General features: G+C 31.6%; 1 protein-coding gene across 2 annotated transcripts; it reads right to left on the bottom strand.

Moving 5' to 3' along the window:
- Positions 1–714: 714 nt before the first annotated feature.
- LOC143063246 (nischarin-like) lies at positions 715–26,550 on the bottom strand. Of its 2 annotated transcripts, XM_076235267.1 has the most exons (17): positions 26,344–26,548; positions 25,090–25,173; positions 23,982–24,164; positions 23,397–23,445; positions 22,626–22,721; positions 20,053–20,120; positions 16,765–16,860; positions 16,094–16,189; positions 13,949–14,074; positions 11,458–11,653; positions 9,991–10,049; positions 8,810–8,938; positions 8,285–8,395; positions 7,259–7,307; positions 5,799–5,938; positions 5,024–5,058; positions 715–4,294 (listed from the first exon to the last, which is right to left on the bottom strand). In XM_076235267.1, exons 1-17 carry the CDS (start codon positions 26,416–26,418, stop codon positions 1,831–1,833), a joined length of 4,056 nt encoding a protein of 1,351 aa, XP_076091382.1. In that variant the 5' UTR covers positions 26,419–26,548; the 3' UTR covers positions 715–1,830. The 2 variants fall into 2 exon arrangements, with proteins under 2 accessions (XP_076091382.1, XP_076091391.1); XM_076235276.1 differs by lacking the exon at positions 5,799–5,938 and having other exon boundaries at positions 7,251–7,307; positions 26,344–26,550.
- Positions 26,551–27,965: the final 1,415 nt, after the last annotated feature.

Below are 27,965 nucleotides of genomic sequence, written 5' to 3'. Positions count from 1 at the left end.
ACCCCGCCACATTATTTAGGTATGTGCCTGTCCCAAGTCAGGAGCCTGTAATTCAGTGGTAGTTGTTTGTTTATGTGTTGCATATTTGTTTTTCTTTCATTTTTTTATATAAATAAGGCCTTTAGTTTTCTCGTTTGAATTGTTTTACATTGTCTTATCGGGGCCTTTTATAGCTGACTATGCAGTATGGGCTTTGCTCATTGTTGAAGGCTGTACGGTGACCTATAGTTGTTAATGTCTGTGTCATTTTGGTCTCTTGTGGACAGTTGTCTCATTGACAATCATACCACATCTTCTTTTTTATATTTGGTTATTGTTGAAAGCCAAATGGAGATTTAAGATGTTTAGATACTCATTATCTTTTGAAATGTTAGTGTGTTTATTTATGCATAATTTTCGTTGGAATTTGTCATTTTGAGACCTTTTATAGCTTACTATATGGTAAAGGTTTTGCTCATTGTTGAAGGCCCTACAGTGACCTATAGTCATTTGATCTCTGGTTAAGAGTTGTCTCATTATTTTAAAACTTGTGAAAACATGCAGTTTAGATATTAAAATATGGTTTCATTTGATGGCTTTAATTATGTGAGACCATAAGAATGACATCTTACAGTAAGTTTTATATGGGGGCTGTATCACTGATTTGTTCTGTAAAATAATTTCCATTTGAGAGTAAGTTATTTGACTAAATTCATGTTAGAGTAAAATCCAGAATATCAGTTTCATTATTTTATTCAGACCTCTGTTAAAATATATACAGAAGGCAGTGTATAAATATATATTAAAGTAAACATAAAAACATTAAAATTGTTCTGGCAACATAGTGTGACATGATAACATTGTATAAAACAGTTATTCTCTTAGGATCATTAACTATATTGAAATACAGAACTAATTGTTTTTATGTAAATTACACAATTTGTTTTTAATTTAAAATGTTTACAGGGAAAACATGGAGCATTGAAAATAACATTTAAATAAGATTTTCTGATTTACCTTGATCAGGAAAGCAGAAATATTTTAAGGGTGAGTATCATGAGTATGTATCATTCCTGAAACATGTGACTAAAATGATCCTATAATAATAGCAAAACTATTTAAAGTCAACTTTGCATATCAGAGGTACAATGTAGTTGAAACCTTTCAGTCGCTCAATTATTTATTAATTCATAGAGAGATAATTTAAGAAAGATGTGTTATAAATCACTGAAAATTAAAAATGTTTCTAGCTGCAAATTTGAAGAGCTTGATTTGAAGACAACATATTGTGCTGGAAACCTTAATGCAGTTAAAACAAAAATCTGTCTTAATAATCCTCAACTAATTTTGTTACACAGTTTTAAACATTTTCTCCTTTTTCAGATAATTTCTTTGTGTCTGCCTGCTACTGATCACAAGCAAATAAACATAAAAAAATATGCATGATATAGCAGAACTTGATAAAACACATTTTAACAATTGTTTGTCAAAACCATAAAAAAAATATATATAAATCAAAAACATAAAAATATTAATAAACTTTCATGTTTGAGTCTTGATTATTATTTGTGAAAGACGTTTATGTATTGCAATAAGTCTTGTGGTTTTTAGAAGCTTTATAATGAGCTCAGTAAGTTAATGTTATATCCTCTGGATCCAATTTTAATGTCAATTGAAGCAAATTAAAAACTTTACTAAAAAAGTTATTTCCCTTTCTGTATATCACATAAGAAATTAGTATAAACTTTAAAAGCTGTATAGCCAAATATTTTTTAAAGAATAACTGGCTGTGGAATAGAACATCTAATAATTTTTAGAAAATAAGCTTCCAGTTCATCACCATGTCTAGTTCTACAATAAATGTACTTCCAATTCACTGCCATGTTGTATATCTCGCCACTGGTTTCTTAGTAACAGAACAAATTTGTCCATTTCCTTTTCACTCTGAATAAACAACATTATTTCTATTTCTGGTGGAGATTGTCTCCCCTTGGAATCACTGTCTAAACTAAAGTGATCAGCATCGACCACAATGTCATCTGGTTCATCAGAGAAGATCAGTCTTGCTATCTTACTGTCTTCTTTGAATAATAATATTCTCTTTAGAAAATCTACTTTCCTGCATTCAGTCAGGACATATCTTGGAGTGTTGGGAATTCCCCTTACAAAGTCTGGCAATGGATAACTTACAACATCCTCATTTATAATACACAAGTACTGATTGGTTAATACGATTGACTTTGCCAATAATTCAATCCCACCTGATTCAGATGACTTTATATAGCCCTGTAGATACATCAAAATGTCTGCCTTTCTCTTGGCATTAAGAGGCAGTCGTAAATGTTCAGTAATGACATACAGTAGATCTGTGATAACATCCTCTCCTGGATAAACAAACTGTACTCGACTCGGGTGAGTGTACTCCATGCCTTCAATAGTTGTCTTTGTACGCTTATCAAATGCTCTATAAAAATCTTGTTCTAAGTCACTTGAACTCTTCTCTAACATGGGTGAGGACTGGAAAATGGAAAGCATTGCATTGAGATAGTGCAATACTTTTTCTGTGACCATAGAATCACGAGTAACAATTGTGTAAACAGAATTCTGATCTTTTCCAGTGATACGAACACATTGATCAAATAAGCCAATATTGACCTGTTTGAGGTCACGGTAATTAAAGACGTGATATGATCTGATGATTGTCCCTCTGCTCTGTGAGCTATGAATTATCCCTGAACTGTGATGTTTGTCAAGATGTTTAACCTGGAATCCAATTACAGAGTCAGATTTATTACGGGAGTGAGTCATCCACGACGGACGTTCAACCACTGGAGACTTGACAAGCTGTTCGGAAATAAAGTACATGGATCTTGTACTAAACATGATCAGAGTAACAATTTCATGTTTGATATCTCGGTAGGGTACAACTGTTTCCCACATGACATGATGTAATTGTTCCTGTTCTGAACCAATCAGAGAAATGTCTGAATGAAAGTAATGCACCAAGTCACTACCAGAAGCTTTAGCTAACATTTCCAGTTTGGAGGTTAATGGTTTTATCAAACTGTAGCTTTGAAGCGATTCTTGTAAGTGTGAACCTAACTCAGGAGTTAGATAAGGAACATCAAACATTTTGTTTGACAGTCCTGACAGGCCTAATTGTTCGGAGTGGACATTTGTACCGGCCATAGTAAATGACCTATCTTTTCCCGTCATATTACTGGCTGGAGAAACTCTGATGCTTATATCTCCGTCATCTTCAGAAGAAATGTCCTGACTGTCGGAGGATTCATTGCCTCCTTCTGGTTCCTCCCTAATTGTAGGTGACATCTGGTGAGCATGTTCAGACCTAAGGTTAGTTAATCTGTCAAGAAATGTATCTCTGGATTTGACAGAGAAAAAAGACACATGAAAGCCCACAGGGCCAATCAGTTCATGAAATATCATTGAAAATCCATATTTTTCATATTTGATATGATTTTGATGTGGTAATGTTTTATGTTTCTCTTTGAATGTTATGTTGATTGTGATATCACTTATTTTAGTGCCAATGGAATGATTTTGTAGGAATGTGAAGTTAGGAGATTTAATATCCTCTAATATTGTGATGTATGATGGCTTTGGCCAGAACAGACAATCTAAATCAATTAAATATACACCGTTCTCTGATAACAGTAACATTGCCATTTGCTCTATACCAGCTATGGTTACACACATGGCAAATGCTAATCGTCCAGTACTTAAGCCTTGTTCATCCTCCAGTTTAAAGATATGCTTAGCAAGGTCTCCATACTGAGAATGATTGGTGAATGGTGATATTCCAGCCACAGCTTGATCCTGCTTTAGACAGTTTTCTACTCCATCAGCAAAAGATTTTCCAGCATCTGCATCAGTAACAACTAATGCAAATGTTCCACTAGAGGAAACAAACGACTCTTCCAATCGTATAAATGAGTAGCAGGCACCAATCAAAACCTCATGTATATTTGACAATGGCATTATGTAAAATGTCTCCATGTCTGGAATGTTCATAGATGTAGATTTTCCCTTTTTCAGTCTTAGAATAAAGATTCTTCTTTCAGTCAACACAACACAACTTGGTTCTATCACCTGTTGATTTGAATACTGAACGACCATGCACCATAAAATATCTATGATTTTTTCTGTCACTGGCTCAGAATCAGTTAAAGCTCCAAACAGTCTATTCTGCATCCAGGAAGCAAAATCTTTGTTGTGCATTGTGGGTAATTTACTACAGTTAATTGCTGAACTGTCTTTGGATAATTTCACCATTTTTTCAGTCATTTTATGTCCTCTAAAATAAAATAAAAAACATTTTAACCATCTCGAATGATATATGTGTATGTATATAATAACAAAACTGATTTACTATGTCAGGCCTGATTTTTGTTCAAATAATAAACTAAAAACAAAAGATAAACAGCAACAAGAAACGTAGAATTTGAATTACAGGCTCCTCACATGAACTCTTAGTCTTATATAGATTTGAATTACAGGCTCCTCACATGAACTCTTAGTCTTATATAGTTCTGCAAGATTGGTTAGAATCTATATCAAACAATCCTCAGTAGAAAAAAAAATTAGAATGTGTCTATGGGACACAGATGATGGCCCTGCTTGCATTTAACATTATACAGAGACACAACTCAAGAACTGTAAAAGTGAAGCAACACAAATTCTATGTTGATCTGTGTTTTATGGTAATAAGCATTGTGTATAATAATCTTTCATAACATTTGGTTGAGTCAAACAAAAGTCAGATAACAGAAACTTATTTTGGGACATACTGAAAGACAAGGGTAACAATTAATACTCTCTGCCGAGGAGGCGGCATACAAATTGTACCAGTAAATTATTAAGGGAGCAGCCAATAACTTTTCTATTCATGTTTTCTTTAAAAAAAAATGATGAACTTCAGGCTTTTCACTTTTTATCAGTGGGATGCAACAAACTGTTTCATTTTTGTTTCTCCATTATTGGTATTAGGGGAGAGGAGGATTATAATATGCACACATTTACTTACATCATTGTTTGTTCTTCCAGATGATCCTGTTTAGGCTGAAAATAATAAAATCATTTATAAGTATATTTGTGTTTGTGTGTCACTGTATATTAAAAGCAAGGGACTTTTTTCTACTGTATAACATTTAATACCCATTATTTTCTACAAAAATGAACCATAGAATCAATTATAATCAATTTTATATTACACTAGCATCACACCATAAGAATTTAGGGTTTTTATACACATATTTTGGTGCAAGTATTAGGAATGAATAGAAACAAGCATAGTTTTCATAGTACACAGATGCCCCACTAGCACTATCATTTTCTATGTTCAGTAGATTGTGAAACTGGAGCAAAAACTCTAATTTGGCATTAAAATTAGAAAGATCACAGGCCCGTAGCCAGAAATTTCCAAAGGGGGGTTCGTTGGACTAACAAACTCGACTTTAACAGTCACAATTCGAACAGAACATCGACTTTAACAGTGCTTATTTGTTTTCAAGGGGGGGTTCGTCCGAACCCCCCGAACCCCCCCTGGCTACGGGTATGGATCATATCACAAGAAACATGTGTACTAAGTTTCAAGTTGACTGGATTTCAACTTCATCAAAAACTACCTTGACTGAAAACAAAACACCTGAAGCTGGACAGACTGATGGACGGACGGACAGATGAATGGACAGACAGACAATTGGACAGAGGAATGAACAAAGGAATGAATGAACGCACAGACCAGAAAACATAATGCCTCTAGGTGAGGCATGAATAAACTCTGCTGTAATAAAACTAACCTCTGAAGATGAAGTTAGTGAAGCCATGCTTGAAGTGCTTGATGTTCTGTTCTGGCCAATATCTGATGATTTTATGTTAGATGATTCTTGGTTACTTGATGATGAAAGACTAGTGGGACGAACGGTACTCCAACCTAATTCTACAAAGTCAACATAAACATCAATATTTACTGCTGGTTTATAGGACTCCAACCTAATTCTACAAAGTCAACATAAACATATTTACTGCTGGATTATAGGACTGTTTGATTTTATCAAAACCAAAGGGAAACAAATCCATACTGTAAATTCAGAAAATTTCCAGAAGTTTTTTAGTGTTGCAACTGAATAGATTTTGCAAAAATAAAACTTACATTCTAAAGTTAGATAATATTATTAGATATCATTAATCGAAATAATTTTGAGGATTTGTGAGTCATTAAAAGTTGATTACATGTACATTTGTATATACTAAGTTTGCACATAGATACTGTTGTGTTTAGCTTTTTCTAGGCTAAAACAGCTTATTGCACAGGGCATACAGCATGTTACTAAAAATATATTCTAGATATCCCCAATTTTATATTGCAAAGGCAATAGAAGTTGATAAATGATAAAACAATTGTAGCCTTTGGTCAATGCGATTATATATCGACCTAGAGAAGCAGATCAACCTCAGACTTCTTCCTCAGTCAGAATGGTTCTCTTAGGTTGATATAAACTTCGTATCGACCTCATACAAAGGCTATTATCATGATAATTGTATAATGATAAACTCTTGATATTACTGATAGGCAAACTAAGAAATTTCTGTCTGTATTAATTTCAAATGTTGAACAATATACAAAAATGTGAGAATAATTATTAGGATTTTGAGGAAATGCTGTATACAAATACTTATAAAACTTGAAGAGGATATCATATATTATATACTGTACATGATTATTTTATTAGATATAGGAAGATGTGGTGTGAGTGCCATTGAGACAACTCTCCATCCAATTAACAATTAATAAAAGTAAACCATTATAGGTCAATGTACGGTCTTCAACACATTTATAGCAAATTCATTGTGATTATATTTGAATGACGGTCATAAAAGGAGGTGGATATTGAACTGGTAATGACATAGTTGGATGAGGCAATGGTGAAAGTTGGTGATTACAGCAGAAAGCATGAATATACTAATTATTTATCTTACAACATGAACTGTCAGTTTATTCTATGATATTTTAGAGAAATTGAGAGCAATGTTGAATAGATGAAACAGCTAAAATATAAAGTTCACCAAGTTATCATTTAACAATTTGGAGAAGATTATAATGATAAATCTATCAATTTCATTACTGTGAAATAAACAATTCCTTATTCCTTGAATATATAGTTTCATATTTTAATTCCAATATTCTTCCTTAACACAGTGATAGGGTATATGTATGTAGATGATGGTAAACAAGGAAGGAAGATACATACTTCATTACCTGAAGTTTGACTGCACTCAGATTCTCTCCTCAAACTTGTATAGGATGTCTGAAATACATAATAAATGTAAATAATATAGAATTGGGTCCTTATAAGATGAAAATTCAGAACAAAACATACACATTTAAAATGAATATAAACCAATATTGAAATATCTTATCAATATTATTAGTTACATAGTGTGCTAGTGACCTAATACGGTATATATGGGGTCAGTAAATTCCATATAGGTGAGAGCAAAACTCGAATCCCCATATGGAATTTACTGACCCCATATATACCGTATTAGGTCACTAGCACACTACGTAACGAATTTATCTTACCGACTATCTTAAGTGTGAAATTTAGACTAGTGACATATCAAAATGAGCAAGTTTTCAGTACTGTTAGCATTAAGAAACTACTTTCATTGATCCTATAAAAACAGATGCCAGCAATAACAACTTAATAGGTTTAAATGTGTTTTATGAATTTATTTCAATCTTAATCATCAATTTCTTCGTCTGTTGAACCTTTAAGATTTTTCTCAGTACCGTTTTTTTATAAAGGGACGCAACACCACTACTAACCGTGTATGAAATAAGCCCCGCCTCCCTTCTTACATAATATGGAATATAAAGGGACGTAACTCCACTACTAACAGTGTATGAAATACGCCCCACCTCCCTTCTTACCTAATATGGAATATAAAGGGACGTAACTCCACTACTAACCGTGTATGAAATAAGTCCCGCCTCCCTACTAACCTAATATCAAATATACACCGTCTCCACGCGGACGCTTTTAATCAATCATATTCCTAGAAATGTATAGGAGGTAAGATAAATCCATTTATTCTGTCTTCAATAGAACAGTATCAGTGTATCCTATCAATATTTTGATAAATTTTATCCTTTATTTTTTTTATTTTACATAGTGTATCTGCATACCCATAATGCAGCATTCTGATCAAATGTTTTTGGTATAAAAATATACAACAATCTATCCTATTTTTTTCTATAATGGAAATCCATAAATAAACATACTGTTTTTTCTTTCTCCCTTTCTTCTTTCTTCTCTTTAGATTTCTGTATTGCTTGAACAACTCTGACAGTATCTAGTTCTTTCTCTGTTGGTTTTTCTTGATCCAATGTAGCCTGTAAGTTAAGGTAAATCTTACATTTTCCAATTCTTAAATACTTATGACTCTTTACCTAAAATGATGTATAAATTTTACCCGTAATACATATATTTTATCATAAACATGGCCTTATTCAGACATTTTATTTATAGATTCATACACCTGTACTGACAAACAGGATATGTTGTTTAAGTTACAAAATGTTTAACATGTTAATATGAAAGCAGCTGAGCCAAAAGCCCTCAATATGCCTTGTCTCTTGCATAATGAAATTGTTGCCAGAATGAAAAGGACTATTTAGAAGGCTTCTCATCAGGAGTTAGTAAAATAGCTCTGAAACGAAGTTGTCTGAGGATATCATTGAGAGCATAAAAGTATGAATATTACCTTACATATGACAAATAATTGTAGAAACCAGCATCTAACATACCTCAACAACCCTGTCACCAAACATAGCTAAGACCTTCGTTCTATAGTCCAATACGGCAGTCACTGGGTTACCTGTCAAATACAGACATTCTAAGCATGGAAGTCCACACACATACTTAACTTCTGGTATCTGAAAAGCAAATTATGACAAATTATGAATAAGAAAGACATCTATAATTAAAAATTTTGTCAAAATATTTTTTTTTTTCATTTTTTTTTAATGAGGTCAGCATTAGGCTAACAAAGAGTCCAATTACACTGTACAATGTATTAAACTTGTAGGTAACAGGATAATAAGTATGTTAGAATAAAAGTTAAGATCTGGTAATGAGTGAAATGTTTATAATAGTTTAACATCTATTTAATATCAAACTAGAACACACCCGTGATATCGCGGGTCCGTGGCTGAATTAAAGTATATAACTATGCGCAAGCCTTATTTTAGTATTAGTATTGTCATCTGATAAAGTCATGCCGATTATAAGATACACAGTTTTCTCTGCTTTCAAATCTTTCTGTTTGAACCCGTCGAACTGGAACTTATCAATTATTGATAATATTAATTAGTTGGAAAACAAAAGGTCCTGGAATGGAATATTTTTTAATCAACAGCATTGTCCTATATTAGTTATAAATAAAGTTGAATTCTTTGATTCGCTGTTTTATGTCATGCCCGCTAACAAATTGAAAACTGTACCTATACGCCTTATTTTAGTCCAGATTTTTAGTATTCGTATTGTTATCTTAGAAAGTCTAACTGATTAAAATACTACAATAGGTAACAATTTGACAATTAAGTAGTGTCAACCCTGTGATTATGACCCGTGTAATACTATATAGCATATTAATCCTGAATACACCGTTTGGTGGTGCGCCTGTCAGATGCGGAACGTACAGATAAGGTTATCAGTAACAGGTGAATATACTATTGGTATCGGTATCGGACTCGACCCGGAACTTCTTAATTATTGGCAATATTAATTACGTGGAAAACAAAAGGGCCTGGAGTGGTGTAATTTTTAATCTACACCTTTGTACTATATTAGTTATATATAAAGTTGAATTTTTTGATTCGTCGTTTTTTACGTGATGACGGCTGACAAATTGGACCTCGTAATTTTAGTATTATAGATACATGTATTTAAATCAGTATACAAAAACAAAACAATATTACAAACTAACCTGTGAGATATTGTTATCCATAACATCTAAATTCTCCAATGAAAATAATTTTGACAAACCTACAATAGAATATCAGAAAATTAATAACAGTTTTTTACTTATGTCATCTGTCCAATTAAAGAACTAAACAAGAAGGTGTCCAAAGTACACAGATGCCCCACACTCACTATCATTTTTCATGTTCAATGGACCGTGAAATTGGGTAAACAAGAATGTGTCCATAGTACACGGATGCTCCACTGGCACTATCATTTTCAATGTTCAGTGGACCGTGAAATGGGGATCAAAATTTTAATTTGGCATTTAAATTAGAAAGATCATATCATAGGGAACATGTGTACTTAGTTTCAAATTGATTGGACTTCAACTTCATCAAAAACTACCTGGACCAAAAACTTTAACCTGAACTTCCCACTACCATTTTCTATGTTCAGTGGACATGGAATTGGGGTCAAAACTTTAATTTGTCATTAAAATTAGAAAGAGCATATCATGGGGAACATGTGTACTAAGTTTAAAGTTGATTGGACTTCAACTTTATCAAAAACTACCTTGACCAAAAACTTTAACCTGAAGCGGGATAGATGGACAGACGAACAGACAAACGAACGAACAGACGAATGAATGAACGGATGGACACACAGACCAGAAAACATAATGGCCCTCTACTATCGTAGGTGGATCGTAGGTGGGGCATAAAAACTTACAAAGAAAATAAAGTGAAATGTTTTATGACTTTCTCAAAAGTGGAATGTGTTATCATGGATAAATGATATTTTTATTGGGAACCGAATGCAACTTTCTCTTAGAATCAGTTGTAGTTTATCTTGTGATTTAATTTTTTGCTATGTGAATTGTCCCATTAAATTCACACAATAGATTTTGTTCTCTGTTCCTCGTGTACTTTCAAACAATAGTTAGTGTGTTTACTCAATAAGACATTTCAATGTGCAAACATTTAAATGGCCCGATAACCTCCAAGTGATTCTTGGGAAGGTTGTATTTCCTTCACAATGACATTTTTTTGTATCAGTATCCATAGACCAGCAAACTTTTCTGCTGATACAGCTAGATGATTTGTGAGTGAAATAATTGCACAAAATTAAACTAATACGTTAAAACAAATTCTTTGTTAAATAAGACAAATACAAAAACCTTCTTCCATTTCTATAAAACACCTGACATTTTTTAACAAAGTCATTTTTTTTTTACTTGGTAAACAATTTCCATTGACTTCAGGGTATAGGGAATTTAAATGAGTGACAAAAACTGTTACCTACAAAAATAAATGAAAGCATATAGTATATATATAGCAAAGGTCTACCTTATAAAGCATCTTTAATCAAGTCATAAAATAATGTTGCACCTACCACTGAGACTACCGAGTTTATTGCCGGCCAGTTTGAGTTTCTTGAGATTTCCTAGCTTTGTATGTAGAAAGTCTAGGTATAATAATGTTGCACCTACCACTGAGACTACTGAGTTTATTGCCAGCTAGATTGAGTTTCTTGAGATTTCCTAATTTTGTATGTAGTGAGTCGAGATGACTGATGTTATTGTATGACAGATTAAGTATGGTCAGCTGACTCAGCCAGTTCAGATGCTCTATTGATTCCAGTTTGTTGTAACTCAAGTCTAGTACTTCTACACGTGGTATTAATTGCTGCAAATTTAAAACAGAAAATTCTGATAATGTGTATATCCATTGTACTTGTTAGTAAATACAATCAATGGCAATAGATCACTTTCGAGTTTGTCCTTCACCGGAACTCGTTAATTATGCGCGCCTTTATGACTTCAATTACAGGATAAACAAGAAAATAATTTTTGCTCTGTAGGTACTTAATCACTATTCCCTAATGACAGCAGTGCTGATTGTTAATTATGAGGATTCAATTTGCTGAATAATTCATGCACTATAGCATCATAATTTCCCAACCACTCGCTCAATATGGGAACGGAAGTAACGATGCCCCTAAGCTCATAAATGATGTTCAGTAAAACCAAAATTTTTGACGGAAATGCATCGGTACTTAATCACTATTCCCTAATGACAGCAGTGCTGATTGTTGATTATGAGGATTCAATTTGCTGAATAATTCATGCACTATAGCATCATAATTTCCCAACCACTCGCTCAATATGGGAACGGAAGTAACGATGCCCCTAAGCTCATAAATGATGTTCAGTAAAACCAAAATTTTTGACGGAAATGCATCGGTACTTAATCACTATTCCCTAATGACAGCAGTGCTGATTGTTGATTATGAGGATTCAATTTGCTGAATAATTCATGCACTATAGCATCATAATTTCCCAACCACTCGCTCAATATGGGAACGGAAGTAACGATGCCCCTAAGCTCATAAATGATGTTCAGTAAAACCAAAATTTTTGACGGAAATGCATCGAACTCGAAAGTTGTCTATTGTTATGCTTGATATCATATCAGTCCAAATTCACATGCTTTATCAAATCAAAACAGACCAGGTGCTCCGCAGGACACAGCTTTATACCACCGCAGAATTTGAACCCTGAACAGTTGGGGCAAGTATGGACACAACATTCAAGCTTGGTACAGCTCTAAATTTGGATTGCGATCTAATTTTTGACATAATATGAGTTTCTGACACAAAACAAATGTCAAGATCTTATAAATCTATTGCGCAATATTGTGCAATTAAAGATTTCTTCTTTCTACTTTTCAAAAATTTGGAATTTGAGAAATTTAAAAGAAAAAAAAAACATATCTTTATGCATAATATACAAGTAGTGTAAGGGAGGTTAATCTGAACATACCCAACGTTTTAGAATTACCTCCCTTACCCTGCTTTTAAATTGTCTTAATTGTCCATTGACTAGAAATACCTAGTTTTTCCCCTTTTTTGCCCCTAATTCTGAAACTTTTTGAGCCATAACCCCTCAAAGTCAATACTAACCATCCCTTTATGGTATGGAAACTTGTGGTTTAATTTCAGAGAGATTCATACACTTAAACATAAGTTATTGTTTGAAAACTACAAAAGTGATTATTTTATGCCCCCTTTTTGGCCCCTAATTCCTAAACTATTGGGACAGTACCCCCAAAATCAATCCCAACCTTCTTTTAGGGGTATTGAACCTTCTTGTAAAAAATTATAGAGATCCATGCAGCCTTCACTGCGTTATGTGTAAACTTGTGGTACAATGTCAGAGAGATCCATACAGTTACACACAAATTACTGTCTTGAAACTAGAAAAATGCTTGTTTTGGCCCTTAATTCCTAGACTATTTGCCCAATACCCCCTTAAAATAAATCCCAACCTTCTATTTATGGTATGACATTGAAGACCTGTTGGTGACCTTCTGCTGTTGTTTTTTTCTATGGTCGGGTTGTTGTCTCTTTGGCACATTCCTCATTTCCATTCTCAATTTTATAAATGCTGTTTTTGGCCCCTTTGGGCCCCTAATTCCTAAACCTTTGGGACCATAACCCCCAAAATCAATCACAAGCTTCCTTTTGTGGTAATAAACATTGAAAGTTATTATCCGGAAACAATCCGTCTTCGGACGACGACGACGACGTGATACAAATATACTCCAAAATTTTTTTAAATTTTTGCGGTCGTATAAAAATGCTAGTCTGAAATATATAAAATCAACTAGTTTTGTCCGCTAAAGGTAAGGTGAACTTCTATTAGGGAGAACGTTTAAGGGAGATTATTCCAAAGTTAGCGATTGTGAGGGGTTACCAAGGGATAAGTGCAAATGTTTTTCAGACAGGTAAGTACAGTTTTTTATATAAACTATACAGCTGTTAACAAAAATTATTATATAAAAAAAAATAACAAAGTAAAATACAGTATCTAATGCAATCTTTTGGTTTTGTTTTTGGAACTTCAAGCTCTCTTTTACATCATAAGCATACTGGTAATTAATGTATTTTGGAAATCTTGAAAACTACTGTATAAAACGTACCACACTATCATCTATGTGTAATATAGAGTTGTGACTAAAATCCACTTCTATCAAATTCTCCCAATGTGATACAACCATAGTACCATCCTCGGCTTTCCAATGGGGAATATCTTGTAACATTATATCCTACAATCAACAAAACAGTCAACTATTTCAACAATCAACAAAACAGTCAACTACTTCAACAATCAGCAAAACAGTCAACTACTTTAACAATCAACAAAACAGTCAACTACTTTTACAATCAACAAAACAGTCAACTACTTTAACAATCAACAAAACAGTCAACTACTTTACATAAATGTGATACAATATTGCAATAGTGTACATACATTAACAACTGAGTGTTGGAAAATGCTTATGTCAAAAGTCATAACACTCAGTTTTTTTCTAACAGACCTTTCATATTTTAAAACTCTTTACCATTTGGCAAAAATAGCACTATTTTTGCCGCTGAGGAACGATCAAATTTCAATCAATCATAACTTTCTTATTACTGTTAGTAGACTTATCAACTAAGACTTTTTATAAAAAATAGTTTTTCAGTAATATTAATGACAGGTTTGTAAAAAATATATTTCATCTTTGATCAAGTGATAATCAGTCCAATGTCACGTGACAACAACAAAATACTCAGAAATTTGTAAAATGTCGATACAAAATGTCCTTTTTAGAAATTTATTAATGGAAATAGTATCAACAGAGCATTCAAATACAATGTTAGAAATAACATCTCTAAGAAAAAGAACCCTGCGTGGTCTATTTATGTGAGAAACAGCAATTTTTATAGTCAAACATGCTATGTGGGTGATTTGGGTCAAAATTGCTATTTTCGAGCTTTCTGGGTAAAAAAAGTAGCTAAACTGTGCAACTGAAGTGCATCCACACTCTTATCCCTACAAGCATTTAAAAGACAGAAAAACAAAAGTCTTGCCGCTTCAGAATCCCATAGTTATCGATTTGTAATAGATTATCTTAACATGTATGTCTCTATTATTATATAAACGACTATAAACAAAAGACAGACAATTAACTTTGTCACAAGGAAAAAAGCATTTTCAATTTGAAATTAGAATTAAAGTCAAGTCAAGTTATTTAATATTGGTATTGTTTTTTTTTAACCGTACATTCATCCTTGCGGGATGCGAACCCGGATTGCTTGATTACTAGCCTCAGATGCATCCCCTCAGCTACGGAACCAGATGGTTAAAATTGATTAAATTCATACTTATTTTCAATGTTATTTGTAATATTTATTTTTATGTTGACCTTTCACATACAAATATTAGATTATAACAAGATATTCAGAAAGACGTAAAAACTTTATTTTTTTTACATCTTTAAAAGAACACACAATGTGGGATCGTCTGTAAAATTTTATGATTTTAATTCAAAAACAAGTAACACAAGTAGTAAGAAATGCATTTTATTTATACTATTTGGCCTCTGGAACCACAGAAATTCTAAGAAATAGTTGCTGAAAATTACTGACATGTTGACAATGTTCACTGTTTGTATTCGTTTTTCGTAGAAATTAATAAAAAAAATAACTCAATGAACCTTCATTTTATTAAACTTTACACAAACCTGAAAGAAAAAGATCCATAACGGACCGATTTTTGCGGTTTATAGCAACCAAACACAATATTTTCATAATTCGAGATTAACATAATTTTAAATTTTTTTCTATTAAATTTTAGCTGATTTTTTTTAAAACGATGATAGTTTAATTGCTTTATTCAACCACAAAGATCTACCCCAAAATACACAACTGCCATTTTAACGTGTAGCGAAAACTCACAGGTTTCATTTAAGCCCTTGGTGAAATCTGTTGATAGCCAAATGGCAAAGAACTTAAGGTTTGAATCCAAATTTTACGCAAAAAAGTGCTTATGACCCGAATTCGGGTCATAGGAACGGTAAAGAGTTAAGGAAAATAACATTAAATAGGTTCTGATTTCTAATCTAACTATCAATAAGATGTTAGAAATATTTAAAAGCAGCAAAAACATCTGATAACAATGATCTATTTAGAATGACACATTATATGAAATTATGAAGACATTTATATTGAAACATATGTAAACACTCAATAATAAAAGCATAACAAAAATTACTTCTTCTTCACTTCAATGACAAACTTACCCTTATTGAATTTAAAGAATAATGTATAAACAGATGTTCTATTGACTGCTTGTTAGTCTCTAAACCAGATATCAATAATGGATCACAATGCTCTAACTGGAAAATATCAAAGTTATAAAGTATAACACATACAGTATATAATTTATATTATTATAACTGGGGTATAACTATAATACCGTTGTGGTCTGGTGTAGTATAAATGACACTCAATTATGATGCTAATAAAGGAAAATTACAATTCTTTAAAATGACTGTTGAATGGTATAATATACATGATGTAGAATTACGCCGCTAATAAATACATCATCATAATAATGTTATTATTGTTACTGGTGTTATTTGTGACCTGAATTCATTTTCCCACCATGCAGTTACACTTTGTATAAGTGTCCGGATTTTTACTGGTTGAAAGTAAGATTATTTTGCATGTATTATTCTTAAATCAGATACATTTCGTTTATATTTCATCTCAGATGGGGTATATGAAAAAATTATCTCTATTTTACCCTCTTTGCTGTGGTATAAGCATGTAGTATCTGTTCAAAATGTAATTTACCACTTGAATCAAAAAAAGTATTCATGAATAAAAAATAAGAAAAAAATCTATTTGTCTTGTATATACAAGAAATCGCTGTAACTATTGCAGAAATAAATAAAATCCTTATCCATACTTCTACACATTCCAATGATTTGTACAGAGTCAAATCAAACTTTAACTTTGCCATTAGTATATTACTGCTTCCTACTGGTTGTTGTTGACCTTTCACCTAAATAAAAACAATATCAATATGATGAACTGTTTAAAATGCAAAATTTTCATAACATCATTCCCCTAAAAAATCTGAATCAGATATGAATGCATCATTTGATATTAAGTTTCCCATTCATTCAACTTTTTTATATGCACAAAATAATATGGTCATGTATCTGGTCTAATTAAGAGAAGACTTATGACTATGAAAATTGCATTGCCAAATTTTCAAGAGTATTGCTCACCTGACACTTTTATCTTGCTGATATTTTTTTCTGAACACTGTTTTACCTATACATTACAGTTTTCAAGATAATAAGCAACAAGAGGCTCTCAAGAGCCTGAATCGCTCAGCTGGTAAACAATGCCTTATTGAACATATTGAACCATGCCAGGCAAACATGTACAGCTAACAATTCTTCAATATTACAAATATATATGACTTACTGTTTATAAATAAAGAAAATGAGACCAAAACACAAACACTTAAAACTTAGCAATGGACTGTGAAAATGAGGTCAAGTTCAAATAAAACCTGTGTAACCGACATATAGATCATAAAATATTTTCATACACCAAATATAGTTGACCTAATGCATAAAGTATTAAAAAAATAGACCAAAACTAAAAAAGTTAACTTTGACCACTGAATTATGAAAATGAGGTCAAGGTTAGATGACACCTGTCAGCTAGACATGTACACCTTTCAATCATTCTATACACCAATTTTAGTAGACCTATTGCATATAGTATAAGAAAAACAGACCAAAACACAAAAACTTAACTATAACCACTGAACCATGAAAATGAGGTCAAGGTGAGATGACACCTGCCAGTTGGACATGTACACTTTACAGTTCTTCTATACACCAAATCTACTAGACTTATTGCTTATAGTATCTGAGATATAGACTTGACCACGAAAATTTAACGTTGTTCACATATGATGAATAAATTGTGAAAAAATTGTCATTAAAGGACAATAACCCCTTAAGGGGTCAATTGACAATTTTGGTCATATTTAACTTATTTGTAGATCTTACTTTGCTGATCATTTTTGCTGTTTACAGTTTATCTTTATCTATAATGATATTCAAGATAATGACCAAAAACTGCAAAATTTCCTTAAAATTACCAATTAAGTGGCAGCAACCCAACAATGGTTTGTTTGATTCGTCTGAAAATTTCAGGGCTGATAGATCTTGACCTAATGAACATTTTTACCCCATGTCAGATTTGCTCTAAATGCTTCCGTTTTTGAGATATAAGCCAAAAACTGCATTTGACCCCTATGTTCTATTTAAAGTAAGGGCGGCCATGTTTTTTGACGGATCAAAAATCGAAGCACACACTTTGTGCAGGATAATCTAAGGAACTATCATGCTAAGTTTCATCCAAATCCATTCAGTAGTTTCAGAGGAGAAGATTTTTTAAAGTTAGCAAATATGATGAACAAATTGTGAAAAATTGTCATTAAAGGACATTTACCCCTTAAGGGGTCAATTGACAATTTTGGTCATATTAACCTATTTGTAGATCTTACTTTGCTGATCATTTTTGCTATTTACAGTTTATCTTTATCTATAATGATATTCAAGATAATGACCAAAAACTGCAAAATTTCCTTAAAATTACCAATTAAGTGGCAGCAACCCAACAATGGTTTGTTTGATTCGTCTGAAAATTTCAGGGCTGATAGATCTTGACCTAATGAACATTTTTACCCCATGTCAGATTTGCTCTAAATGCTTTCGTTTTTGAGATATAAGCCAAAAACTGCATTTGACCCCTATGTTCTATTTAAAGTAAGGGCGGCCATGTTTTTTGACGGATCAAAAATCTAAGCACACACTTTGTGCAGGATAATCTAAGGAACTATCATGCTAAGTTTCATCCAAATCCATTCAGTAGTTTCAGAGGAGAAGATTTTTTAAAGTTAGCAAATATGATGAACAAATTGTGAAAAATTGTCATTAAAGGACATTTACCCCTTAAGGGGTCAATTGACAATTTTGGTCATATTAACCTATTTGTAGATCTTACTTTGCTGATCATTTTTGCTGTTTACAGTTTATCTTCATCTATAATAATATTCAAGATAATGACCAAAAACTGCAAAATTTCCTTAAAATTACCAATTAAGTGGCAGCAACCCAACAATGGTTTGTTTGATTCATCTGAAAATTTCTGGGCTGATAGATCTTGACCTAATGAACATTTTTACCCCATGTCAGATTTGCTCTAAATGCTTCCGTTTTTGAGATATAAGCCAAAAACTGCATTTGACCCCTATGTTCTATTTTAAGTAACGGCGGCCATGTTTTTTGACGGATCAAAAATCTAAGCACACACTTTGTGCAGGATAATCTAAGGAACTATCATGCTAAGTTTCATCCAAATCCATTCAGTAGTTTCAGAGGAGAAGATTTTTTAAAGTTAGCAAATATGATGAACAAATTGTGAAAAATTGTCATTAAAGGACATTTACCCCTTAAGGGGTCAATTGACAATTTTGGTCATATTAACCTATTTGTAGATCTTACTTTGCTGATCATTTTTGCTGTTTACAGTTTATCTTCATCTATAATAATATTCAAGATAATGACCAAAAACTGCAAAATTTCCTTAAAATTACCAATTAAGTGGCAGCAACCCAACAATGGTTTGTTTGATTCATCTGAAAATTTCTGGGCTGATAGATCTTGACCTAATGAACATTTTTACCCCATGTCAGATTTGCTCTAAATGCTTCCGTTTTTGAGATATAAGCCAAAAACTGCATTTGACCCCTATGTTCTATTTTAAGTAACGGCGGCCATGTTTTTTGACGGATCAAAAATCGAAGCACACACTTTGTGCAGGATAATCTAAGGAACAATCAGTTAAAGTTTCATTCAAATCCATTCAGTAGTTTCAGAGGAGAAGATGTTTGAAAAATTGTTAACGACGACAGACGACGACGACGACGACGTCGACGACGACAGACGCCAAGTGATGAGAAAAGCTCACATGGCCTTTTAGGCCAGGTGAGCTAAAAATGAAAAACAGCATAAAATGACAAATAACAAATTGAAAAAAGGTGTAAAATGTAATTTAGGGACAAGAACTATAATATCATAACAAAGTTGATTCCATACAGTAGAAAAACTTAACAATGTTCTAAATATGGCACAGTTACATGTTTCAATGGTAATACTACTATACTTACATGTAAACATTTCACTCTGGTTATAAAATCCAAAATATGCCCTATGTCTTTCTTTGTGTCTCCACTATCTGTAAAACATATGGTATAAATACAAATTTTCTTTTATTCTATTGCAAATATTCATTTTTTTATTGCATTATATTCATTTTTTAATTACAAATATATATCTTTTTTATTACAAATACTAATTTTTTTTTAAAACATTTTTTGTAGTTCAATACATAAAACTAAAGCCATCTATCAAATAAAATAAACGAAATCCTAAAGACAATTCATAAACCTGTAAATATAAATGAATACTGGTCATAGTCACAAAAGAAACATTAATTGAACATTGAACATCAATTCAGATACCGTAATTCATTTTTTCTTTAAAAAAGATACTAACTGCTTCAAAATAAACTTAAATTTCAAGCTATTGATATTGATTTTCATCTTAATTAATTTTATTTTTTAAACTTTAGGTGTTTTAAAGGAATCCATGATATCTTGGCCTATAACAAAATCAGACTATATCAAACTTGGCCTAAAACATAATCGGCCTCCCAAAACTGACTACATGTATAACAAACTCAGACTACTAGAAGAATATAAGTATGATGTTTGATGTTGTTTTCTTTATTGGAAATTTATTATCCGTACTTAATTTGAAATTAATTATGACTTTACAATTAATTAAATAATTTATTTTTAAATTTTAGAAGTGTGTAATATAAAATTTACGTTCACCAGATATGTATACACTATACCTTGTCCAAATGGTTATTGAGAAGAAAGATATATATAAAAAGAAAAGAAAAAATGATGATTTGTAATTTATTTGTAACATATATTTGCTATTTGGAATTATATTTATATGTTTTTATTTTTGTGTATTTAATACTTCTGTCTGTTTTGTCATGATCCTATATTTTTGTAATTTAATTTTAGTATATATATTGATTATACTTCATGTACCTATATGTTGGTTACAGTCCAATTTGTGATAGGCCGATTCTGTTTTAGTCAGAGTTATTCGGCAGCGTTTTAAAGTATTTAATCCGCTGTATTTGGTTTTAAGAAAGATATCTTTTAATTCACTGAAGTTAGCTTGATTAATTGTTACAGGTAATCTTTTTCTGTATATGACAATTTTGCAATAGATCTGTCACAACTATAAGCCTTAAAATCTCCTACCATATATTTAATATGATCAATTACTGTAGATTTGTGATAATCAATATTTGTGGTGCATTATACCAATTTTCCATGGATTTGATGGTTAACCACAAATCAAATATTCAACTTAGTAAACTTTTTTTATATGCTTGTATGCAGACTTTGGGGAAAAAACATGTTATTCAAATATTAACAAAAATTGCTTTCCTCAAAATATACATGAATCCATAGTGATATTACTGATAATTCACTTAGAAACCACATGGTTTAATGGGGGTGAAGTGTGCTTGTGTTTGGAAGGAAGGATTCCTGGGTGAAATAAAACATTAATTAAGCGTGTCTTGCCCAGTTGCCTTATGTTCATTGAACCATAAAATCAGTGTCAAATCCCTTATTGGCATATGATACCATAATGAATGTGTGTAACCAGTTTCTAGTTGAAATGTCCAGAACTTGATGGTCAACTGTCTTAAAGAATTCTATAACACTGGTTGAGGCAAATAAGCTATTGTCAGATGTACTTGAAAGGATTAAATGATCATGATGGCAAAAAGTATATATATATATTTCACCTGGTGTGTGATTTTTTTTTATTAGACCTCCTTTTCCTGATTTTAGTAACAGTAATCAAGTTGATGTGTCAGTTGATAAATACATTTTTAATGTATATAACCATTGGAAGATTTAATTGAAGTTTGTATCATCCTAAATAAAATTATCTTGAGCATGTTGAGATTGAACCACACAGCTACAAGTGATTTTAATAACTCACATTAACAACTTCAGCCCAGGGCAAGAAATCTCATTTTAACTTGCAGTATTTAAAAGTATTTTTTCAAGGAAATGTACCTATTAATTTCTTTAGTAATAATTTTATTTAATTCCACACACTCAAAATATTTACTATTAAAAATTCTGAAAAGTGATTTAATTGACAGAAGAAAACACACACAATACAAAAAATCTGATTAAATGAAAGTAAGGGTTAGAGTGTCAAAGCAGTGTTCTAATCAAACTAGCATTTATAAAAACATACCTTGAACTAAAATGTAAAAAGATATATTAAAGTATTTATATTTGTCTGTATTAAAGTATTTATATTTGTCTGTTTTAAATTTTCAGTAAGACTTTTTCTTCTCAAATATTATCAATCATCTAAGAATTATCTAAGCACTTTGGCATTTGGTTATCAAAAGTCTGGTTACACTGATGCCTTGATGTTGATCAATGATATTATAAAATAATTTCTATTATATACTAGTGAACACTGAGTTACTTTTTCATGGGTTTATTGACAAACAGAAATCTATATACCATGTATACAGGTAATTCTGACAAAAGATATGCAGTAACTACAATGCTGTTTTTAAGTGATATTAATTGATAACTTTATTAACTGTTATTACAATATTTACCACATGTAGGCTCTGGTAACTTAAGTCTTTCTGTCAAACAATGTAGTTGTAATGGCGTAACAGAATAAACCTCCTTGAACTGGAGCAGTACATCACCTGACGAATAAAATATAACTTAGGATTTAATTATAACAAAGTAACTTTGGATTTAATACCAACATATAACTTAAAATACAATAAGAAAATATAAATTCCAATTGAAAACAAATGTAACTTGTGTGGATTTTAAGAAACTATAAATTAGGAGAAAAATATAAAAAAAATAATTTGAACAACAAATCTAATGAAAGTAACAAATATTTAACTTAAAATTTAATAATGTATAACTTAGGATTAGATAACAATATATAATTTTGGACTGAATCACATAATAAAAACTAAGTTTTATTAACAAAATATAACTTACAATTGAATAATTAAATACGTCATGATGTATAACTTAAAATTGAATAATAAAATACATGTATCACTTTAAATGGAATAACAAAATATAACTTTAAATGGAATAACAAAATAAATATTTCTCTAAATTATTTACTGATTTATTTTTTACCCTATGGCTTGATTATCATTTTTTAAACAGGTATGGTTTGTTTGATCTCATTTTTTATTGGTTGAAATTCAATAATGTTCGTATGAATTTGCTATTGTGAATCACAAAGAAAAATGTGACCATGTCGCATAAAAAGACACATCTTTTTGCAGACCATGGGAAAAGAAAGGTAATATTTTATAAAAAAACATTAATGAACATTTAGTTGGGAACCTTACCTTTATTGTAAAGATCTTCTGCCATTGTCTGTGTAATGCCATGAATCTCCTGTTCATTACATAAAGGATACATGAATTAACTTGCTTATTTTAATCTAGATTCATTCAATATTCACATTCATTTTATACAATGTCATTGATTATTTTCAGAATCTTGTTGACAATTCTTATCAGATACTATATTTAAATTTTTAACAAGTCCATAGACACAGGACAAGCAATATAATTCATTAGGTGCAGTAAAATTATCAGTATTTGTGTGGCCCTCTTTTATTTTCTATTCTAAGCCACATCTGGCAAGTAAGTTCAAATTCATCAGATATCTTTCTAAACCCAGTAAAATTCATAGTAACTTTATTTTGTTCTAACTATCCCAATCATTTTAAAGGAGAAAGTTTTGTATCAAGAGTTGATATTGGATAAAGAATAATGTACGATATATAACTTCAAAAACTGATATATGTTATTCATTGAAATAAATATTTATGCTAGTATCCCTTCATTGACATAAAAATGTTTGTTAAGAGAGAAAATATTTTCATAAATATTATTTTCACATATTTATATCTGGTATATGAAACTTACATAGTTATGAAACTCCAAAAATGCAGCCAAGGGTGATGCAATTTTGTGTGTCATGTAAAATAATACTGTCTGTAGATAGATCTCTAACTCAGTTTGTCTCTTCTTGATAAAAGTCTCATTCTGGTTTCCAAACAACTTCTTTGGTGGAAGTAAAGTCTTGTCTATTTTGCATTGTGAAACAAGCTGAAACAGTTAAAACTTTATATATATATATATGAGTCTATCTAAAAATGAGGATACTTTTTCTAAAAATGAGGGTACTTTCTATATGGCCTTCCAAATACCGTTTCGATCCCTAACATCACTGAAGAGATATTTATTGTCGAAATCTGGATCTGGTGTACTAAAAAAATATTGACACCGTATGTTTGTGGCATAACATCGTGGCCACAAGTTAAAAAAATTTTCTGTTTAGTATTAAATTTATATTAAGATCCATTTTGTTACATCTTGTGATCAATTTTATTTGGCAATCGCCAATGGCAGTCAGCAGGGTTAAAGAACATCAGTTGTTCGACCTGTTAGTCAAATGCGTTTTGTTTAAATATACTTTTTCACTTTTTTGGTCTTTTGGAAAATATTGTTGTGCTGTTTTTAGACCCTTCCAACGACATTTGTTTTACATGCACACGTATAAAAATTGCGGTTTTTATCCAGCGCAATCATAGGTTTGAACGTAGTTTTCAATTTAGACTCCTATATATATATCAGTACCGTTGTGCAAATCTTTAGACTGATATATATATATATATACATATATAGGCGCTCATTATCACTCATATTAGTATGGCGCTCATTATCACTGAACTAGTATATATTTGTTTAGGGGCCAGCTGAAGGACGCCTCTGGGTGCGGGAATTTCTCGCTACATTGAAGACCTGTTGGTGACCTTCTGCTGTTGTTTTTTTCAATGGTCGGGTTGTTGTCTCTTTGGCACATTCCCCATTTCCATTCTGAATTTTATATGACTTCATCAATATATATATATACAATGTACATGTTTATGCATGTCAAATGGGACACTTTTCTGGCTATTTTTTACTTCCTGAATAGGTAAGTTTGTCAAATATTATATGTTTTCACTTTAGAGTCTAAGTGTATTCAAACCTTCTCATGGAGTTCATAGAAATCACTGTATCTGTGTTTGACTGTCCATGTATATGTACCAACTGTAACCTCTATCAAATATTCCTAAAATAAATACAAATTATGATGGTTTAAAGGAAATCTTGGATAATCATGATACAATTAAAGGTGATCAACTGAAAACATGTGGGATAATTAACACATTCCAAGTAAAAGAAATCCAATTCACAGACTCACAAGTTTTAAAAATGATGAGTCCAGACAGATTTGAACAAGTCCAGGACTCATGGACTCGCCTTAGAGGGAAGCCTGAATAATGATTATCATAAAACAAGCTTTTAGTGAAATACACAAAACATAATACACGACGTAATAAAGTGATAATATGAACAATGTAGGATATAATTATGGTAAGAAGCATTGAGGTCGATTTAATAAAAAAAATTAAAAGAATATGATATAAAATTTATTAATATCATAGGAAAATAAATAGAACCAGAAATACAGTTTCTCATTTTGTAGTACTTCTCCTCATAACCAGTGCACAGCAGTGAGTGACTTTTACATCACAACAATGTCAAATGAATGTAGAGGTCATCAAGGGGAGACCATTCAGAACTAACTACAGACATGACATATTATGAGATCACTCCAATAGTGATTCTTCTCATGACTAATGCACAGCAGCCAGGGTTGACATTGGTACTGGGCAAGATTCATCAAGGGACGGTGCTCTAGATCTCATTATAGAGAAAATATAAGTTCAAATTACAAGTAGTAGAGGGAGATAAATCCCATTAAAACTTTTCAGATTCCTTAATGAACATGCATTATTCTGAGAACAAATTCTCATCTTCATTATTCATTAACCATATTCTTTTGCCAATTTGGTCATGTTGGTAGGGTCAAAGATTTTAAAAATTCTTGCAGCAATTATTTATCATTGTTATCATGTCTTTCCATTGGTCCGATAAACTATCAAAGTTAAAAAGAAAATGTGTATCATCTTCCCTGGTTACAAATGAAGATATGAATATTTTAAGCACTATTTTCTTGACATATATGAATTGGCATGTTTCCTTTAGATGTGTGTGAAATTCCTGTAGCACAATAACTTATATTATTGATGCAAGGCAGTTTCTTTCTTTTCTTTCTTTTCTTTTTTTTTTTTTGTGGGAAGTGCAGATAATTTGGTGGTCAGATGTCTTGAACTTCCAAGGGGAGGGGTACATATATATAAATTTCCTTGAAGAAATCACTTATCCATTTTAATACCGTGTGCTTGTCAACAATTTCGGATGAAATTATTCTTATACATGCTGTGTCCAAATCTCTCCCGAACTGTGCCATTCCTAATAATCGAAATTATTAAATAGGCAGCATTCAAGAAGTCAAAAATTAAAATTCTCAACACAAAATAATCCAACTTCCTGTTGACATTTTTTGGTAGCAAATCAGTCAGAAAACCGAAATAAATTTGTAATATGCAACGAACTAGGCAGGTCTTCTATTCACATATTTGTTAAAACTTTCTGAGGATAGGACGAATGGTACAGATGGGATTTGTTTTATAAATAACTTCTACAGATTACCGAGGCTCGTTAAGCTGAACACCTGAGCAGGATTCCCGGATTTTCAGTCTACCATTAAACCACAAGGCCTGAATGAAAAAATCGGCTCTAGTGATATTGTTGTATTAAAAAGTAGATATAATTGAGAATGTACAAAAGAACAACACAACAATTAACGGGTGTCAACCAATTAAGTTGCATCTAAAGACTAATTAATTGCACCTATTTTGACATTTTTTTCACCTACGTTTTAATATTGAAGACGCAGAAAACAGTTTCGATTCTGGTTTTTTAATTATGTATATATATGTATTCTCAATTCACTTGTCTCAATTACTATATGGTTCAACCAATTTAAATTTGAATCCATAACGAATCACATAAAACCAAAGAAGCAGTAGGGGTGACACACTATAGTCAATTCAAAAACCCAAGGAGAAGTGGAGGGAACCATATATTTTTACGGCATCGCCACCCACTTTTGACACCCGCATTCCATAGGGGATATGCTCGATGACGAGGTCTAGATCACCATTTTTTACCATTAACCTGCCAATGTTACTCCTATGTAAAACAACTAAACTTGCTTCCCTTTGTTCATTAACGGAATTTAAATTGAAAATTAATACCATGATGTAACTTTATTAATTATAAATAACATAAATAAGGATAAATAACAGATAGACATTATTTATGTAAGATTGCGGGAATATATAATTTAAATGGTTTGTAAATTTTGAATACACTTTTATATTTTTTGTCTTTTTTATAGTAAATAAAATATTGATTTGCAAAACAATACAAGATAAAAGAGGCGCAAAGTCAAAGCTGGGAATATAATATATATGTTGCTGCTCGAGACAACAATTATTTCTTTTTGACAATAAATTCAAATAGAAAAGTAATGTTGCTCCTGCTCTATCTATATTATCGTTATATTTTACCCCATTATTCTCTATTCTTTAAATCCTAGCAACTCAATATTCTCAATTTCTTTATTTTTTATTCATCTGTTGTCCATTCTGTCGTCTATGTCCATTATTTTCTGTTGTATCAACACCCAAACCAGACCCTCATTCATGTTTATGACAGGCATCATTATTTGTCTAATAAGAACGAAATATACATTTTTGTCTTTAGGTTGTAGTTTACATATATTATTCTCTATTTTTATCATATTATTTCATTCCATTTTTTGTGTCCATTCTGTGGTCTTTGTCCATTGTTCTCTATTATATAAATAAGTCCTGCCTGCAGTGATGTTAATGTAATGAGTTTATTTAATACTACCTTACGACAACAACGTAGTCGTAAGGCAAAAACATT

Source organism: Mytilus galloprovincialis, chromosome 1 (genome assembly GCF_965363235.1).
Source record: "Mytilus galloprovincialis chromosome 1, xbMytGall1.hap1.1, whole genome shotgun sequence".
In the NCBI taxonomy this organism is placed as follows: Eukaryota; Metazoa; Mollusca; class Bivalvia; order Mytilida; family Mytilidae; genus Mytilus; species Mytilus galloprovincialis.
The sequence above is the reverse complement of the archived record's forward strand: the minus strand, read 5'-3'. Positions and strand labels throughout refer to the sequence as shown.

Excerpts from the sequence above, each read along its gene's own strand:
- LOC143063246 (XM_076235267.1), bottom strand. The coding sequence starts at position 26,418 with ATGGCACAGTTCGGGAGAGATTTGGACACAGCATGTATAAGAATAATT. Across the intron at positions 16,861-20,052 it reads CCAGAGTGAAATGTTTACAT|GTGAAAGGTCAACAACAACC; the intron begins GTAAGTATAGTA and ends GTTTTTATTTAG. Across the intron at positions 14,075-16,093 it reads ATTCTTTAAATTCAATAAGG|GATATAATGTTACAAGATAT; the intron begins GTAAGTTTGTCA and ends TGTTGATTGTAG.